The sequence below is a fragment of the Eptatretus burgeri genome, chromosome 13 (assembly GCF_056783735.1).
Source record: "Eptatretus burgeri isolate ZD-2024b chromosome 13, Ebu_testis_v1, whole genome shotgun sequence".
Taxonomy (NCBI): domain Eukaryota; kingdom Metazoa; phylum Chordata; class Myxini; order Myxiniformes; family Myxinidae; genus Eptatretus; species Eptatretus burgeri.
In genome coordinates, this window is record NC_140973.1 from 66,285,619 (window position 1) to 66,301,828 (window position 16,210).

The 16,210-nt window shown below is 43.2% G+C and overlaps 1 protein-coding gene and 1 long non-coding RNA gene across 5 annotated transcripts in view; one reads left to right on the forward strand and one right to left on the reverse strand.

The window, feature by feature from the left end:
* Nucleotides 1-718: 718 nt before the first annotated feature.
* Nucleotides 719-6,813, forward strand: LOC147014684 (uncharacterized). The gene is made up of 3 exons (XR_015050412.1): nt 719-1,155; nt 1,949-2,044; nt 6,550-6,813. It is a non-coding gene; the product is annotated as an uncharacterized LOC147014684 (long non-coding RNA).
* Nucleotides 6,814-6,921: 108 nt separating this feature from the next.
* Nucleotides 6,922-16,210, reverse strand: part of TRMT9B (tRNA methyltransferase 9B (putative)) — a 25,013-nt gene continuing 15,724 nt past the window's right edge. For 3 of the 4 annotated variants that reach the window (XM_085850684.1, XM_085850683.1, XM_085850682.1), the window contains exons 2-4: nt 10,850-11,012; nt 9,809-9,982; nt 6,922-9,672 (exon numbers count right to left, since the gene is read on the reverse strand). In XM_085850684.1, coding sequence (XP_085706810.1) covers nt 8,735-9,672; nt 9,809-9,982; nt 10,850-11,003 — 1,266 coding nt within the window. In that variant the 5' untranslated portion in view covers nt 11,004-11,012 and the 3' untranslated portion in view covers nt 6,922-8,734. Of the gene's footprint in view, nt 9,673-9,808; nt 9,983-10,849; nt 11,013-16,095; nt 16,120-16,210 lie in introns of those variants that run through there. The other variant, XM_085850681.1, reaches the window with a different exon arrangement.

The window sequence follows — 16,210 nt, forward strand, 5'->3', positions numbered from 1 at the left end:
TCTGAGGGGAGGGGGTTCTGGACTTGCATTTGGTTGGGGGGCTTTAAGGGTGAAAGGGAGGGGTTCTCCACTTGTGTTTGGGAGTGGGATGGGAGGGTAGTACAACAGGATTGAACAAAATGGGGTATGTTAAAACAGCACATTAACACAGCATGTGGAGACCACTCTGAGATGTCCATTGCGGGTAGAGAGGGGAGGCAGTTTGGGAGGAGGTCAGTGGGAGGGAAGATAGCATGATGGGAAGGGAGGGTGGTGTGAGGAGAGGGGAAGGAAAGGCAGTATGCGAGGAAGGGCAGGGAAGGCAGTGTGAGGAGAAGGGAAGGCAGCATGAGGGGAGGAGATGGGAAGATGGTGGGAGGGGAAGGGAAGGCAGTGTGAGGAGTAGTGAAGGGTGATAACATGCATCCAACCAGCATTGTTTTATTTTTAACTGCTGGGTTTCATATAAAACCAGATGGGAACATTTAAAACCCATGCTCTCTGCCAGGCAAAGGCATGCCTGCATGCATGCATGGTCGCACATGCAGTGACCTTTGCACCCCTCTCGTCAGCTCACGCTGAATCAGATTTGTACATGCTATACTCTGTAGAAGAGGGATAGGGGTGAGAGAGAGGGATAGGGGTGAGAGAGAGGGATAGGGGTGAGAGAGAGGGATAGGGGTGAGAGAGAGGGATAGGGGTGAGAGAGAGGGATAGGGATGGAAGAGGGTGAGGGGTGTGAGAGGGAAAGGAAGAGGTGATTCCGGCAGATGCAACGCCCAGTTTAATGTCTATCCGAGAGACAGCATGCACATTGATGAATCACACTGCCTGTGAAACACTCGGATGACAGTTTATAGCTGGGTCGGGATTCAAACCCAGTCGAGACAGCTTAGAGCGAGCGTGCGTGCCTCTTGCCTATCCTGCCGTGATGTGGCAATTCATTGCTTTGTAACCACTGAAAACATATTTTACTCGTTGTAATCATCTAATTTATTTTGCCTTCCTAACTTTAGAGATGTCACCGTGAAAAAGCGAGCTGTGGTATCACCATGGAAGCTTGTAGAGATCGAAGCTTGTGGAACACTCACCAAGTAGCTTAAGCACTGAAGCAAGAACTCCAACGAAATGATTGATAAGGAACGGCTGGCTTGGCAAGCGAAAGCAACCTGATTGGTAATGTGACGCACCTGGAAAAACGAAACATCCCCAATTTCTTAACATTTTCAGCTTTCACTCCAGATTTTGACAGTTACTGGGGTCCGCGTGATCCGATCCTCCAAACTGAAATGATATTTCGATGACATACTTTAATTTTTCTGAGAGTAGATGCTGGAAAATCACATCATATAATGCATGAAATCGCGCCAAGCTCTAAATTTGAAAACGATATAGCACTTAAAAAAGTGATGTATGAAGATGAGGCATTCGATGATGTGAGCGAGGAAAGTGACAGAACAAAATTTGAGCACTTTATCTTTAAGAAACCATTGCAGCATGTTCCAAATCAGGGCATTGTTGAACAGGCTGAAGAAGATGGCGAATTCAGACACCTGTGAGGGAGAGCGAGGTGACCCTGGATGACGCCTTGATAAAGGATAATTAAATATGGCCATTAATTATATTTAAAAGAGGTGTTTAAATTAACTCAAACACCAAATTTTCATTCACGCACTCCCTTGGAGGTCTCTTAGCATGCAGGCAAAGTTTGTGGCTGCTGGGTTTCATGGTTTTAGAGTTATGGAGGAGTCACACTGACACATACGAACACTGACTCACACACTCACACCATTCACATCATTTCAAAGCCTTTATTCCTGAGCAGGGGTCAGCTTTTTTGTGGGCTCCAATCATGGTACCCTTTCTTGTGGCAATGTTTTTACGGCCAGATGCCCTTCCTGATGCCAACCCTTGAGTCGCCTTCGACCCTACAGGGATAATTACCAGTATACTGGTGCTCATTTCGCAGACCTTCGGAAGGATGACAGGCTGAGTCAACCCCCCTGATGGTAACTCAGCGGCCAGCGGGGCTCGAACTCAGGACCCCAAGCCACCACCCGAACCAGTAAGCCACACCAGGCTCATATACACACACGCTAACATTTATTATTATTATAGATTCACAAACGTATATGTACATCACACTGGCTTAGTGTGACGCAAACCGTTAGCTCCGCCCATTATTTGGATCATTTTTGTTGTGTACTTCGTGTTCACAAAAGGTCTGTCTCAGATTGGTTTCGACTCTTTTTACTTGAAATCCCTTTTTGTTTTCCCCATTTGTAAGTGGTAAAGAGCACATCCCCTCCTCCCTTGTCCTGTTTTAACTCTTTCACATTTCTGTTATTACCTGGTGAGTGTAGCGCAAAGCGAGGAAAAGCAATTGGTTTACTTCACTGCGTGTGTGTGTGTGTGTGTGTGTGTGTGTGTGTGTGTGTGTGTGTGTGTGTGTGTGTGTGTGTGTGTGTGTGTGTGTGTGTGTGTGTGTGTGTGTGTGTGTGTGTGTGTGTGTGTGTGTGTGTGTGTGTGTGTGTGTGTGTGTGTGTGTGTGTCAATCTATGATCGAAGAACTTCAATTGAATTTCACCTTTTGAACACCGTCGAACATGAATCGACCTGTTTGCACTTCCAAAAACCTGCAGTTCAGCATGACTTTGCCTCTGAATGTGGGAATATTGTACGGAGTCTCATCCCACGCGTTCATGCGCACAGTGGGGTAAAGCAAGTGCTTCACTCTGTGTGTCTGTTAAAAAAATTCAAGGAAAATCATTCCAAACATGAAACTTACTGTTTTTAGGGATGTCATAAAGGACACAAACAACAGGCACAAATAACGAATTTAAGGTATTGAATGAGGTGGTGTGTAAAAAACGGCGGTAAACTTCCAATTCAATGTTTGTTTTTTTCTTGAGCCTTTAAAGTTTAATCCATCCATCCATCCATCCATCCATTAGGACCATACTCTGTGCAGAGTGTTGGTGCTGCCTAAGCAGTCTCCTTGGCTATTTGGCACAATCCTGGACAGGTCGCCACTCCGACACAGGATACCAGCAAGCTGGCACTCATTTTTCCGACCTCAGAAGGATGACAGGCAGAGTCAACCCCACCTGGTATTGATTCAACAGCAGAGGGGGATTTGAACTCAGAATAAACCCCAAGCCCAACACCAGGCAGAGCCTTTACACCTTTTCTTTTATTTCAATTGAATTACCTATTTTTGAACACTGTTGAACACAAATAGTCTTGTTTGTACTTTTAAAAACCTTCAGTTCAGCAGTACTTTGACAAAATTGTACACCATTTCGACCAATCAAATTTGTCACTCACATTCTTATGGCGGGGAGGGGGGGGCATGGACATTCAGACAAAAATGGCAGAGCCGAGCAATGCAACGCCGAAGCTAACTTCTTCCAAATAAAAATGGAGGGGTAACCCTTCCCATGTCCTTTTTCTCAAGACAGGGTAAGCCGGTAAGATGTGCCATGAACATTCTAGTTTCTTTTTTTGATTAAGGTTTTGATGAGGACATTATTTTTCATCCCAATACTCGACCACACAATGCACCAGCAAATGATGACGTGATGATTTGGGTCATGAAGTAGGTAGTGGAGATAGGAAGGGTGTTTATTTTTTTTGATATTTCTGGACGGTACACTTGTTAATTACAAATAAGCACGATCCCTCATGTGCACACATCCTGTTTAAACGTGATGTGTATGTGCGGTGCATTTTCATAATTACAGTAACAAACTATAAAAGCTCTCGGTCGAGCGCAAAGCTCCGCCAGGCTGAACAGTTGACGTTTTGTATCCCACTGATGGACAGGATCTGCATTTGGACCTGAAGCAAGATCTAATCGGCTTGTTCTTGTCACCTCCCCAACTCGTTCACCAAGTGTTGTTATAATCCGTCCACAACTTTTTGAAATATCTTGCCATATATCGTTTTTGTCTCTCTCCCTCTCCCTCTCCCTCTCCCTCTCCCTCTCCCTCTCGTGAAGAATCACTTTTTTATTTTGAAAGTACTGTGCATCCTGATGCTCACCTGGATGCGGAGTAACAGTCACTCAAATCCCCCCACACACCCCATTAGACACCGATTTTGTTATTCATAATGCCATGAACAAACTTTGGTACGTCATGGGTGATGAAGGTTGTGGTCAAGTTTCATTGAAATTGATTGTATAGTTTTGAAGAAGAGTGCAAGTAACTATTTGGGGGGGGGGGTCAATCCTCCCGCAGACCCCCTTAATGAGCGCAGATTTTGATACGGTCGATAATACATTTTGGTATGTTACAGGTGATGAAGGTTGTGGTCAAGTTTCAACAAATTGTATTTGTCATTTTGGAGAAGAGAACAAATACCTATTTTGAGGGGTCAAAAAACACCCCCTGAAGACCTCTTTAATGAGTGCAGATTTTGATGCGTTCAATACATCTTCTCTAGGAATCAGATATGAAGCTCGTGGCTGAACTGTTTTGGTTAGTGGTGGCCGAGCTGTTAAGTGTCATCAACTGTGTTTGGTTCAAGCGGTAATGACTGAAGTGTATACAGACTGACTAATTCACTCACTCATCGTATAAGCTCACCTGCCTAAAGTCCAGGTGAGCCAACTAGAATGGCACTCGGTAGAATGCATACCTCCGTCAAGCTGAACAGTTTACGTTTATGCTATATGCTCAAATGAGAACAAACTAGCCTACGCAATGTTAGCCATCTTTGCACTACCATAATATGTGTACGTGGATCATCTTTACATCAAATGATAACGTCTGAATATAGTGAGTCACTTTTGTTTACCTTCAATTATTACCATAACCACAAACCTCTGCAAGAACAACCTCCACCTCAACAAATTTGATTTGACTTTCTGTAGTACGCACCACGCCAAGATGCCAATAGAGCCCAACCCATCAAGAAGAGCAACCAAGATACTTGTTGCAGCGAAAGACGAGATATTCCTTCTGGACGGCAATCATTTGAGACCAAAGCGGCCTGCAGCAGTCCAAAGTTTGAAGAGCAAGACTAAAACACTTCCTCTGGGCAATGGATGCAGGCTCATTAATACCACCGAGATTCATCACAGTACCATATAGATATACACTCAGTGGAAAAGGGAGGATAGGGTGGTCCAGAGATTCTGTATGTCGTTAGCATGAGGTCAACGTCACACCTTCACATCATCACATCGTCAGTGCACACAAGCCAACAAAACTCCGACCAGCACAGTCCTTAAAAACTCAAACACATTATCGAAGTTATGGTTTTCACCAGCACACTTGCTCTTCTTTCAATAAATTGTTTTATTAGTATTCGCCATTTCGTTTGTTCCAAGGAATATTTTCACGGACTTTGGTGAGAGTGGGATGTTTGGAAGAGGCAGTGAGGTTTCAATGTTTTTTTGGTGAAAGAAGAATTCCAAAGGGGGGGGGGTGAGTGTGAGATTGAGTCGTAGAGAGGTGAAGGTTGAGTGTGCAGAGTTGATTCGGGAAGGGGAGATATTGGTGGTGTGTGGTGAGGGAACCTTTTGAACTGCTATCGAGGAATGATTTAATGAAAGATTTCGGGAAGTATGCAGCCGAGCTCGAAGTTAGTTTGTGTCTAAGTAAACCTGTTTAAATGTTTATTTTAATTCACTCACAGCCTGCAAGACCTTTGTCAGTAGCTTTATGTAGTACTGCTCTCTCCTATGGGCTGGTACCCCAGCATCGCATCTCTCTCTAAAATTATATGGAATCTAAAGCTCTCAAAATTATTGGAATCTCCCGTGATGAGTCCAAAGCCCAAGTCCTGTTGCTTTCACATTGCAGGCAAGCCGGTGGAGGCATGTCTTTTTTTAAGGCCTCTCATAGTGCCTTGCTTCCTCTGCTCTCTCAGCCCTCCGACCCTCCCCAACTCCTCCATTACGCACACATTCTTCCAGGAACCCATCCTGATTAAGCACACTGCTTCACTCTTTTGTTGTTCGCTTCTCTCGTTTGTGGAACCGCATGCCTGAGGTTGTTCAATCCAGCTTTTCCCTCACCAGGGCTTCAAGCAGGTGATGCACCACCGTCTCATGTCATTCTCCATCCCCAACTGCAATGTTTATTACCACCATTAACCCAACCTCAACCCTCATACTTGCAGGTGACTTTCATGCCCCCCCCCCCCCGCTTCTTTTGTTGCTATCTCATTCTCTTGCTTATTGAATCAAACTGTGGTCCCACTGTCACTACACATTGACTTTTTACACTTAATCAGCTCACTCTTCAATGATCCTCGATTTTTTTTTTTCCAGTACTGTGGGTAAATGATCTTTTATGTAAATCTAGCAATGCCTCCTGCACATCGGTGATGGGTTGAATCATAAGACCGTATGTTGTGCTTCACAAATACAATGCAGTCCAACTGTGAATGTCAATGAGGATGTGAAAAGGATCTTTTTTTTAACAAACAGTTGTTATCATGGATGTTATTGTTGTTGTTGCTTGAATGCTCCTTCCGTGTACTTTTATATGTTTTTTTTCCATTGCTTCGAGAGGTATTACTATATTTCCTTTTGTGTGCTCCTCCCGTGTCCCTGTAAAGGGTTCCTTCTGTCCTGGAATAAGAAATGTTGCTGTTGGGACCGCTACATGACAGCTCGAGCTCCTGCTTCTTCTCCTTCCTCAATCCTGGAAACACGGGCTTTTAAAAACAGGCAAGTCAATGTGATTAAAGGAACGAATTTTTGTTCCAAGTAAATCGATTACTAGCTTTCCATACAAGCCGATGGATTACTACCTTTCCAACGGTACTATTTGTACGATTGTACAGAGCAGAAACTCTTTATAATAAAGTGTTACGGACCCGGACGGGGAAACTCGGCTCCTTCAATGTACACATGATGCATCTGCTTCCCTGGCTGATGAGCTAACAGTGAAGTCCAATTCGTGGATTCCAAACGAGAATGAGACGTAATCACATGATCACCTTTTATTATTATTACTTGTAACTTACATTTGGTGGAAAAATAAGAAAATAATTTTTTTTTTTAAGTGATGTTGGACACTTCGACTAAGATTAAGGACTCGCTCAAGTCCGATGCAATAATGTCCTAATATTTTAAAGCATATCATATGAAAGATGACAACATATCAGAGAATTATTGTTCCTTCGATGTATGCATTATGTAGCCGGGTGAGGAATATAAATCCATCAGATCATTCGTAAAGGCCAAATAATCTGGTTCTCTCGAATCGAGAATTTTCATGATTATTTACTGTAACACGAGAGGAGATAATGGAAAGTTAGGGGGATTTTGCTGAAGGATTTTTTTTTTGTTAATGGAGTTTTGATTTAAGATTTATTCGTCTTGGAACGATTAAATTAATATTGAGCAAAAAAAAAAAACACGTTATCCATGTGTCCAGCTATTTTAATGACGTGGCAAACACTCGACATGTGATTGACCCAACATTTAATGTCTGATTTTTTATACTATTACAGAAGGTCTGGTAAGTAATCTCAGGTCAGACCATAATCGTTTTCATCATACTCTAAATGCGATGTATCCACAAAGACTGGACCTGGCCTAAAAAGGATTGAATATGCATCCAATGCAGAGCAGTACTTCCATAGGAGGAAGCAATCCCGTGAGTTGATATCCATGGGAGGAAGGGGGAGGGGAGAGTGTGAAATTTATGCTTGTGGTACGTCATAAAGATGGTGTTGCTAGTTCCCAGGGAAGTGACATCACGTCCCGCAAGGTCAGTGGCTATGTTTGTCGAAGTCAAATCCGGTGTTGTCGTTTGTGTGTGGGTGTGCCATTTGTGTTGCAGCTCCTCCATAAGCCAAAGACCATTATGTAAACAAGCTCAAATGAGCGAAGATACTCGTCATCTTAATGATGATGTCATAAAAACGAATATGACGTCATTGTGATGTATCAGGTTTGCGATAAATTATCTGTGTTAATGCCCGGCTTGATTCCCGCAAACAAAATTCAAATAGCTTGCCTAGTTTGGAGGTAATGGTATAGGTGATTTCCATTAGTGGCGATATTATGACGTCAACTTTTTATCTCGGAAGAATTTCCAAAATCGGAGATGGTTCCTGTCTGCGCGTGGGCTTTCTGCATATACATGGCAAGTTTCACGAAGATCCGATGAAAACTCTGAGTTGTGAAACAAAAATGACAAAAAATAGGAATGACGTCATAAAAATGTATATGACATCATAGGGATGTGTCATATGTGCGGTAATTCATCTCTGCTAATGCCCCGTTCGATTCCCGCAAACAGAATTCAAAAAGCTTGCCTAGTTTCGGAGATAATTTTTTAGGCGATTTCCATTAGCGGAGATATTTTGACCTCATAACTTTTTTTCTCGGAGGAATTTTCAAAATCGGAGATGGTTACTGTCTGCGCAGGGAATTTTTACATATGTATGCCAAGTTTCAGGAAGTTTCGATGAAAACTCTAGGCTGTGAAACAAAAGTCCACAAGAAGATGAAGAACAACAACATGAGTAAGACTTAGAGATCCTCCACGAGGATCTAAAAACAATTAATTCTTCGAAACAATTGGATATCGTTTTCATAAATTTGGCCAGTTATACATGGCAAAGAGTTAACAAATGCCACTGGTGTTTCTGAAAAGTGTTACTCATCAAACAATGTTCTTAATTTAACCAATTGGTTTCACCATGTTGTTTTGAAATCGACAAAGTCGGACAATACGCATTAAAACATGGGCCAAATTCACTTAAGCGCTTCCAGGAAGCAACAAAAGCTTTACAATTCAGGAAACTTGTTCTTTCCTTGCAGGAGGCGCTTTTCTGTGACCGCACACCAGTTAGCATGGTCATAATAGGCCTCAAGTACATGAAGGTCCGGAATGTACTTCTCGATAAGATGCATCAGCTCTCCTTCACGGAATACATGGTAGTAACGCAAGCAACGAGAATCCACCTCATCTGCCACAGGTGGTGACTTCCCAATACCTGTTGAAACTGAGGCCGACGAATGACCCGACATCTCAACAGCAGAAGCAGTGTCAACACTGCAAGTACAATCTTGCCTCGTGCGCAGCAACGATGCATCTTGGCAATCTACCTTAACACGCGGTGGTTGTCCTCCTTTTATAGTCTCATGTCTCGACTGGGAGACCCTTTCATGAGTACCACACAGATCTGGAAGGCTACCATCAGCTCGGCACACAGGCAATCGAAGTTGCATAGTCCTCTCCAATTGCTCCACATCATCCTTGTGTTTGCACTCCAGCACAGCTGCACTTGTATTACCACGATGTGCAGTTTTAGCCGAGGTGCTAGAGGTTTGTGACGGTGCCGAAAATGATGACCTTTCACTATTTGGCTCGACGCCTTCCAACGAGGGACAATTAAAGTTTTTGAAGCATTCCATCTTTTTTATTTTCCGCGGGTCTCTTTGCAACATGGGCCGTAACCTAGTATTGCCAAAATGGCTGCCTTCCACTTGACGGTTCTGCACTCGTCGTGAGTTATGTGTCTGAGTGGCAAAACTCAATTCCATGGTGATCTGTTGATGGGTCACTGTTTCCCATGGTACAAGCACGTCTTGCTTCTCGAAATGTCGCAGAGGTTGTTCGTGAGCCCAGACACAGACCAGCATACGTCCACCAGGCCGCAGCACCCTCGCAAGTTCCTCCAAGGCTCGGATTCGCCGCTGTTTGGTGCAGAAGTGATGTATCACTACAGACACAGAGATGACATGAAATTAACATCATAAAGACGTGCCTGCAGCAGAAAAAAAAACAAAATGCCTACGACAATCGAATAACCATGCTGGAATGAACTATTCCCACTCAAATTAACAGTGGCAGCCCACCTGCGATGGAGATGACAGCATCAAGGCAACTGGAACGGATTGGCAAATGTAGGTTGTCACACACTGCAACATCGTGTCCTGCAGTCCGTGCCATGGTAGCCAGTGGTCGGCAATAGTCGCAGCCGAGTGTGAAGGCATGTCCATTTAATCCAAGGTAACGGCCATCCCCACAACCTGCAGGTTGCCATTTACATCTCAGCTAATGCTTCCAGAGTAAGGAGTTGAAATCCAGGTGTGTCATATTTACTCAATGACAGTCCTTATGTTGTCAGTCAGGGGAACAATCTATATTCTATACTGTCCTTTCCACATGCAGTACAGGTGAGCCGTGCTGTGTCGTGTTGAATCCAGCTGTGCAGAGTAGAAGATCTAAACTCACCTCCCTCACACCCCACGTACAAACACACATACCAACCCCAACCTTTTATCTAGCCCTCAATGTGGTGAAAGCGTTTATCTCCTGCTATGCACGCGCGCGCACGCATATGCACGCACACAAAGGGGAACCATTGTGAATCTTTACAATAAGTCTTTTGATATACTTCAGAAGGATCTCAACACATTAGGTGCAAGGGAGAAAAAAAGGGGGGGGGAGTAGTGAGAAAATCTCAAAATTTAGAAAAGTGGTCCCAAGGAGATGAGAGCAGGGTATCATCATTTAGGAAAACATTATTTTTGTATTACAAACACATTTGCTTTGACAAGATAAGAATTTTGCAAGAAAGCAAAAAGGCACATAAGAGCTTGAAGCTGGCTTTACTGTAGTAACTTTTACTTGCAGCAATTTAAGGATCACGGAGAAGCTTGCACATCAATCAGGGGCAAAATGAGGAGATTCGGATATGTCATAGGTGGGTGTGGGATTTGAACCAGAGATACCAGCTTCACGAGCCATGTGCTCAGATGGGAAAGGAAAACAAGCCGACCCGAATTAGAACAACCCCAATTAGAATTGGATATTTTATTTGCTTTAACCCAAATACGACTCCAACACATGATCTCCTTTCCCACCACCAACCACAATGCCCAACTCAGACTGACCCACGTCGGCTACCAGGCTGCCAGGTTGGAGACGCAATAGGAAGCGTCGCACACGAGGCCATGTGCACAGCCGCATGGTGGTAAAATATGGAGCGATGTTCTCGTACACTGAATGGACGTGCACACGCTCGAGGCGTCTTGCTTCGGCCTCCATGTTCTGGTTCTGGGAGAATAAACAGCTAGTATTACTGAAATATTCAATGCAATAACAGAAAACAAACAAGGTTTCATTCTTATTCTTGTGATTTATTCCAGTGTCACTTGTTACACAAAACATTTGCATTGAAAGTCCTGGAAAACTGGAAATTTGGTTTTCCATTGCTGCTTGAACCCTGATTAATTGTGTCCATTCTTTTTTAATTAAGCATACCTGGTCTTTGTACTTCTTCTTCTCGTTGTTCCCCTCTCCAAACAATGTAAAACTGTAGCTCAACCTACCTCAATAACTGCTGAAGCCATGATGGTAATTCCAACGCAAGGAAATTATTTGGTCTCTGGGCTAGTGCACGGAACTCAAAATTAAATAAATAAATAAATAAAAATCAAACATTCATCGTTTTATTAGGAAAATAAATCGAATGTAAATGTGGACTCAACCAAACCAGCCCAGGATCGTGGGGGGGGGTGGAGAATGGGCAATGGACAGAACCATTCCAAATGCGATACATATCCAAATCATCCCCCAAATAAACTGAAAGAAGTATTAAAACAATTTAATCACATAGATGGATTTAATCCATTCCAACATAATAAAATATATAAAACATTAAGAATTTTATTCTTTTTAAAACGATATTTGCTTCGACAAAATGTCGTGGACTGGACCAGAAGCCAAGATTGAGGGGGGGGAGGAGAGGGGTAGCATGTACCATAAGCCAAATTTAATAACATCGATGGATTAAATCCATACCAAAATAGCAAAATATATAAAACATTAAGAATTCTTTTATTAACATCGATGGATTAAATCCATACCAAAATAGCAAAATATATAAAACATTAAGAATTCTTTTATTAACATCGATGGATTAAATCCATACCAAAATAACAAAATATATAAAAACATTAAGCATTTTATTACTTAAAAAAAAATAATAAAACACTACAAAGAAAAGACCGTCCGCATCCGCTTTAGGGATATGTATAAAATTTGGTGGTGTCAGAGGGGTGATGAGGGGGAGATTGTTAATGTGATATTCATCACAGCCTTTTTCGATGCTGAATACTGAATAATATATACAACACACAAAGAGGAAGATCAAAATATAAATGCAAAATGCAAAGCCCATCATGTATCACGTTTTATATTCAGACGACGTCTTCTTTTTTTGACGGAGGCAGGCAGGCACGCAGACACTGAGCTGGAACTCTTTTTTATATATATATATATATATATATATATATATATATATATATATATATATATATATATATATATATATATATATATATGTAGTTTAAGCATTTTATGAAAACAAATCAAACGTACAAATCGACCCTACCCCACCCTGTCATTCGGTTTTTTTATACGTTTATTGTCTGCTGTGGTTCGCAATGCCACGCGGATTGCATAACAAGCCAATGTATGGATGCACTTCGAGTGGTGATAAAGCAACAATCATAGTGTGTTGACTTGACTTTATATCCCATGTACTAGACACAAATGTTGATCTGAATTGTAGTAACATGGAATATGGAAGTACCATGGAGTACGGGAGTATCACGGAGTATTACCATACTCGATATTATACGTAACAAAATATATAAAACATTTAGCATTTTATTACTTCCAAAAAAAAAATGTAAAAACATTGGAGGGATGAAATCTCAAAAACACAAGCAAACAAGGGAGGAATGACACCACATTACGATGTCACAATACGGCACAAAAATTCTCTTCTGGATTACCATCACATCTTTTGACATTTTACTTTTGTTGTGGGATTGTGGTGGAACAACGTCAAAATATATTGTGATGCTAAACCAGAAGAGGATTGTGGTGTCGTGTTGGGGCGTCATTCTTATAGTGCCCAACTATAGATAATTATCATTCATCTGGTGCATCGCAAGCAATGCATTGCATCAACAGGTAGTCCATCCAATGAAGGGAGTGTTACACCAGTTGTCCCATCTGCTCGTCTTTCCCAGTGTAACTTAAAGTTCCCTTTGAAAAATAGTAGGTCATTGTGTTCTGGTACCATATCCATATTAGAACTTCATTCCCTGAGCTGTTTTTGCACTAATTTTTTTATTTCTTATTTTTTTTTGAAAAAGGCTCACTTGGCTGTGCCTGGATGGGTTTGAGGGTAGAGGAGTAACAGCTGAAATGTGAATCTTATCCTGGTTCCTCCTGTTGACTTCATCTTTGCTTGTTTGGGTCCCTTCTGATTCCTCCAATGCACGACTGTACCTATTTGGTCTTCCATTTGATTTGAATAGAATATGATAAAACTTGGTAGAGGAGTGGGTATTGTTGTAGCAGTGTAGCCATGACTACAGAAATGATGCAACCAGCATCCAGTCGCTGCAGACGCATGATTCAAATCTGACTTGTGCCGTTATTTTGCAAACACAAACGAACTTGTCTTCACAAGGCGACAGAGATAGTGAAGATTTTGGAAATGAAAGGAATTGGGGGTCTTCTTCTTCCTCTTTAGGCTTGCTCCCATTAGGGGTCGCCACAGCGGACCAACTGTCTCCATTTTGCTCTATCCTCCACCTCTTCCATTGACACTCCAACCACCCGCATGTCCGCCCTCACCGCATCCATGAACCTCTTCTTTGGCCTTCCTCTTCTCCTCCTGCCTGGCGGCTCCATCTTCAACATCCTTCTCCCGATATACTCCGTTTCCCTCCTGTGCACATGTCCAAACCATCTCAATCTCGCCTCTCTCACTTTGTCTCCAAACCGTCCTACCTGCGCTGTCCCTCTAATACACTCATTTCTTATCCTATCCATCCTCGTCACTCCCAACGAGAATCGCAGCATCTTTAACTCTGCCACCTCCAGCTCTGCTTCCTGTCTTTTTGTTAGCGCCACCGCCTCCAAACCATACAACATAGCTGGTCTCACTACCGTCTTGTATACTTTCCCCTTCACTCTTGCAGCTACCCTTCTGTCACAAATCACTCCTGCAACTCTTCTCCACCCACTCCATCCTGCCTGCACTCTCTTTTTCACTTCTCTCCCACACTCTCCGTTACTTTGGACAGTTGATCCCAAGTATTTAAACCAATCCACCTTCCCCCACCTCAACTCCTTGCAACTGCACCATACCACCACCCTCCCTCTCATTTACGCACATGTACTCCGTCTTACTCCTACTGACTAACATTCCCCTTCTCTCCAGTGCGTACCTCCACCTCTCAAGGCTCGATTCAGCCTGCTCCCTACTCTCCCTACAGATCATGATGTCATCCGCAAACATCATAGTCCATGGAGACTCCAGTCTGATCTCGTCCGTCAACCTGTTCATCACCATTGCAAACAGGAAAGGGCTCAGAGTAGATCGTTGGTGCAATCCCACTTTAACCTTAAACCGGTCCGTCATTCCTACCGCACACCTCACCGCTGTCACACTGTCCTCATACATATCCTGCACGATCCTCACATACTTCTCCAACACTCCCGACTTCCTCAGACAATACCACAACTCCTCTCTTGGCACCCTATCATAAGCTTTCTCTAAATCCACAAACACACAATGTAACTCTTTCTGGCATTCCCTATACTTCTCCATCAACATTCTCAAAGCAAACATCGCATCAGTGGTGCTCTTTCCTGGCATAAACCCATATTGCTGCTCACAGATTGTCACCTCTCCTCTCAACCGAGCTTCCACTACTCTTTCCCACAACTTCATGGTGTGGCTTAACAACTTTATCCCTCTGTAATTTCCACAGCTCTGCACATCACCCTTATTCTTGAAAATCGGAACCAGTACACTTAATCTCCACTCCTCCGGCATCCTCTCACTTTCCAAGACTTTATTAAACAATCTGGTTAACAACCCCACTGCCATCTCTCCTAAGCACTTCCATGCCTCCACTGGTATACCATCTGGACCAACCGCCTTTCCACTTTTCATCTTCTTCATAGCAGTCCTCACTTCATCCTTACTGATCCACCCCACTTCCAGATTCACTATCTCCACCTCTTCCAACCTTCTCTCTCTCTCATTTTCTTCATTCATCAGCTCCTCAAAGTACTCCATCCACCTTCTCAACACACTCTCCTCGCTCGTCAGCACATTCCCATTTGCGTCCTTTATCACCCTAACCTGCAGCACATCCTTCCCAGCTCGGTCCCTCTGTCTTGCCAATCGGTATAAATCCTTTTCCCCTTCTTTTGTATCCAACTTCTCATACAGCTCGTCATATGCCTTTTCCTTGGCCTTTGCCACCTCTCTTTTTGCTTTCCGACGCCACTCCTTGTACTCCTGCCGACTTTCTTCATCTCTGACTATCCCACTTCCTTTTCGCAACCCCTTCTTCCTTATACTTTCCTGTATTTCCTCATTCCACCACCAAGTCTCCTTATCTTCCTTCCTCTGTCCAGATGTCACACCAAGTACCTTCCTAGCTATCTCCCTCACAACTTCTGCTGTCGTTGCCCAATCATCCCACCCATCTTTACCACCATCCAACGCCTGTCTCACCTCCTCCCTAAATTTCACGCAACAGTCTTCCTCCTTCAGCTTCCACCATCTGGTCCTTGGTTCAGCCCTCACTCTCTTCCTCAACCTCACCTCTAAAGTCATCCTACAGACCACCAATCGATGCTGTCGAGCTACACTCTCCCCTGCCACAACCTTACAGTCACTAATCTCTTTCAGGTTGCATCTCCTACTTAAGATGTAATCCACCTGTGTGCACTTTCCTCCACTCTTGTACGTCACCCTGTGTTTCTCCTTCTTCTTGAAATACGTGTTTACCACTGCCATTTCCATTCTTTTTGCAAACTCTACCAGCATTTGCCCTTCCACATTTCTCTTGTTGAGACCGTACCTCCCCATCACCTCCTCATCCTCTTTATTCCCTTCCCCAACATGTCCATTGAAATCTGCTCCATTCACCACTCTTTCATCCTTGGATACACTCTCCACCACTTCATCTAACTCACTCCAGAAATCTTCTTTATATTCCATCTCACACCCCATATGTGGGGCATATGCACTGATGACATTCATCATCACCCCTTCAATTTCCAACTTCACACTCATCACTCGGTCAGACACTCTCCTCACCTCCAATACCCTCTTGACATGATCTTCCTTCAGGATTATCCCGACACCATTTCTCCTCCCATCCACACCATGGTAGAACAGTTTGAAACCACCTCCAATGCTCCTCGCCTTACTC